Genomic DNA, 2,865 nt, shown 5'->3' with positions numbered 1-2,865 from the left:
TCTATTTTAATAAACTTGGAGCCTTACCGTACCAAGACTCCTTTGGTTCCACCAGTCCAGAGGAACGATATGTAACTATGAGCTCCCTTAGTTTCAGCCATAAATCTAATGAAATTCAGTAATTTAGTGGACAAGACTTATGATGTTGCATTAGTGTTTCAGTGACTCACACAGCAAATATTTGACCAGTGGTTCAGTGAACACATAGGGTGATATTCATAACTATATAAACATAACTGTGACATATAAGTATGTAAACTTATGTGTGCTACAAAATAAAACCATTTTTAAGTGCATAAAATAAAAATCACCCTAACACAGACCAGAGTCTCCAGGATCCAGCTGTCCTTCTATGAAGAGTGACTGGTCCAAAGAGGTGAATCCACCAGAGTTCAGTCCTGGACCTGGACCCTCGGACACAAAGTAAGAGACCTGCCATTCAGTAATTTCCTTAACATTCCAGACTGTGGTTAATAATTGTTAATGACGCTGATCTGAGCACATTCAGGTGGCCCCTACATGTTACTGGGCTCCAGTGTGAGGCTTGGTCATGGTGCCAACAAACACTTCTTCACTGACAGTTTATACAAATCAGATGAGCTTGTCTGATGCCTCAGTAAATCCTCTGTTAAACTGATCAGAACCTGAGCAAGTTTCAGTAAATATCCCCTGGGGGCTTTAAACACAGAAGCTGAAAGGAGTTTTCAGCCAGCTCTACATATTATAGTTCGTGAGCCTCAGACAGCTGAATCTGCTTCATTTGCTCTTCTGCTGCTAATGTGGATTTGAAAGCACTTGGCCAGTGAACAGAGCCATAATGAAGAGAATGGATTCATGGAGACATGAACAGTCTTTGCACCAGTTCAGAGGAAATCCTTGGTTTTTCCTGTAGATCAAGCTCAACTGTGTCCAAATTCCACAGTGTGTCTACCAAAACTCAAATCACCTCGGGGTCGACTGCTCGTGAAGAATGAGAAGTTCATGAACTGTAGAGGACTCTCTGGGTCTTCCTGTCCTGGGGAGGTCCTCGTGAGAGCTGGTTTCATCAGAGGCTTTGATGGTTTCTCTGGCTGCACTTGACAAACTGTCACAGTTTCTTGTTTTGACTGATGAAGTAATAATGAAGGAATCATCAGTTCTTGTTACTTCATTTAGTCGACGCTGCCATAATGTGGATTCCTACAGTAGTTGAGTAGCAGCACTAACTCCATACAACACAACTGATGGTCTCAGACACATAAAGTTACCTTGTCGCAAGACACACCTGGTAAGTGAAAACTGTCCAGTGTTGTGTTGTGTCACAGTTTTGACATCTTGAGTTTAAATCTACAATGTGAACAGTAACAGAAACAAAGAAAAGCCAATGGATGAGACGGTGTCTGAACATTTGACTGGTGCTGTAAATGTAAGGAAAGAGCTGGATGCAGCTAGTGAGTTGAGGGTGGTCGACTGCTGATGTCTTGTATAAAAAATGTGTTGATGTCCGCAGAAGGAGGAAGAGGAGTCATGGCTCTGAGGAACGAAAGCTGTCCCGCTGTGCTTGGTGTCAGGACATCCCGAAGGACCCAGTCTCTACCAGCTGTGGACACTGGATTTGCAGACAGTGCTTGACCTCATACTGGGACCAGTCTGGCTCATCAGGACAGTCCTCCTGTCCCCAGTGTGTAAAAAGGTCCAGAATAAGTGAGACTGTTTTTCTTGTCATAAGTTTTGACTGGGAACTTCACAGTAGAGATTCTGTGTAAGGCAAAATCATGTTTAACTGTCTCTTGTCTTTCAGCCGGTGGTGGTCTGCACGAGGTGCTGGATGAACATAAGATCAGTCTGAGGAGCAGATGTGAACATGTGACTGAAGGAACTGATGGAACAGGAAGTGAAACCCTCCTCAACAGGATCTACACTGAGCTCTACATCACAGAGGGACACAGTGAAGAGGTCAATACCCAACATGAGGTGAGGCAGCTTGAGACCACTTCCAAGAAGAAGACCCTCCAGGACACTCCAATCAAGTGCCACCAGATCTTTAAAGCCTTCCCCGACCGACAGGGACACATCAGAGCAGTCCTGACAAGAGGCGTCGCCGGCGTTGGTAAAACCTTCTCGGTGCAGAAGTTCACTCTGGACTGGGCAGAGGGCTTGGAAAACCAAGATGTCAGCCTGCTGGTTCTGCTCTCGTTCAGGGAGCTGAACCTGATCAGACATGAGCAGCACAGTCTTCTCACGCTGCTCCATGTTTTCCATCCAACCTTACAGAAGGTCACAGCAGAGGAGCTGGATGTCTGTAAAGCTCTGTTCATCTTTGACGGCCTGGATGAAAGCAGACTTTCACTGGATTTCAGCAGCAGGGAGGTTGTGTCCGACGTCACCCAGAAGTCCTCGGTCAGCGTGCTGGTGACAAACTTCATCCAGGGGAACCTGCTTCCCTCAGCTTTCGTCTGGATCACTTCCCGACCCGCAGCGGCCAATCAGATCCCTCCTACATGTGTGGACAGGGTGACAGAAGTACGAGGCTTCACTGACACCCAGAAGTACGAGTACTTCAGGAGGAGGTATGGTGATGAAGAGCTGTCCAGCAGGATCATCTCCCACATCAAGGCCTCCAGGAGCCTCCACATCATGTGTCAAGTCCCCGTCTTCTGCTGGATCACTGCTACAGTTCTGGAGCACATGTTGACTACAGAGCAGAGAGGAGAGCTGCCCAAGACCCTGACTGACCTGTACTCACACTTCCTGCTGGTTCAGACCAAGAGGAAGAAGCATAAGTACAGTGAGGGACATGGGACGAGTCCACAGGAGCTGACAGAGGCTGACAGGGACATTCTTCTGAAGCTCGGGAGCCTGGCGTTTAAACATCTGGAGACAGGA

At 46.9% G+C, this 2,865-nt stretch overlaps 1 protein-coding gene across 1 annotated transcript; it reads left to right on the top strand.

Moving 5' to 3' along the window:
• Positions 1–313: 313 nt before the first annotated feature.
• LOC109953808 (protein NLRC3-like) lies at positions 314–2,862 on the top strand (the record flags this gene model as incomplete). Its single annotated transcript, XM_020589266.1, has 3 exons — positions 314–423; positions 1,490–1,683; positions 1,781–2,862. Coding segments are annotated over exons 1-3 (1,347 nt in total), but the record flags the coding sequence as incomplete, so codon positions are not given.
• Between the last annotated feature and the right edge of the window lie 3 nt (positions 2,863–2,865).

This window comes from Monopterus albus, unplaced genomic scaffold (assembly GCF_001952655.1).
Source record: "Monopterus albus unplaced genomic scaffold, M_albus_1.0 scaffold1444.1, whole genome shotgun sequence".
Taxonomy (NCBI): domain Eukaryota; kingdom Metazoa; phylum Chordata; class Actinopteri; order Synbranchiformes; family Synbranchidae; genus Monopterus; species Monopterus albus.
The sequence above is the reverse complement of the archived record's forward strand: the minus strand, read 5'-3'. Positions and strand labels throughout refer to the sequence as shown.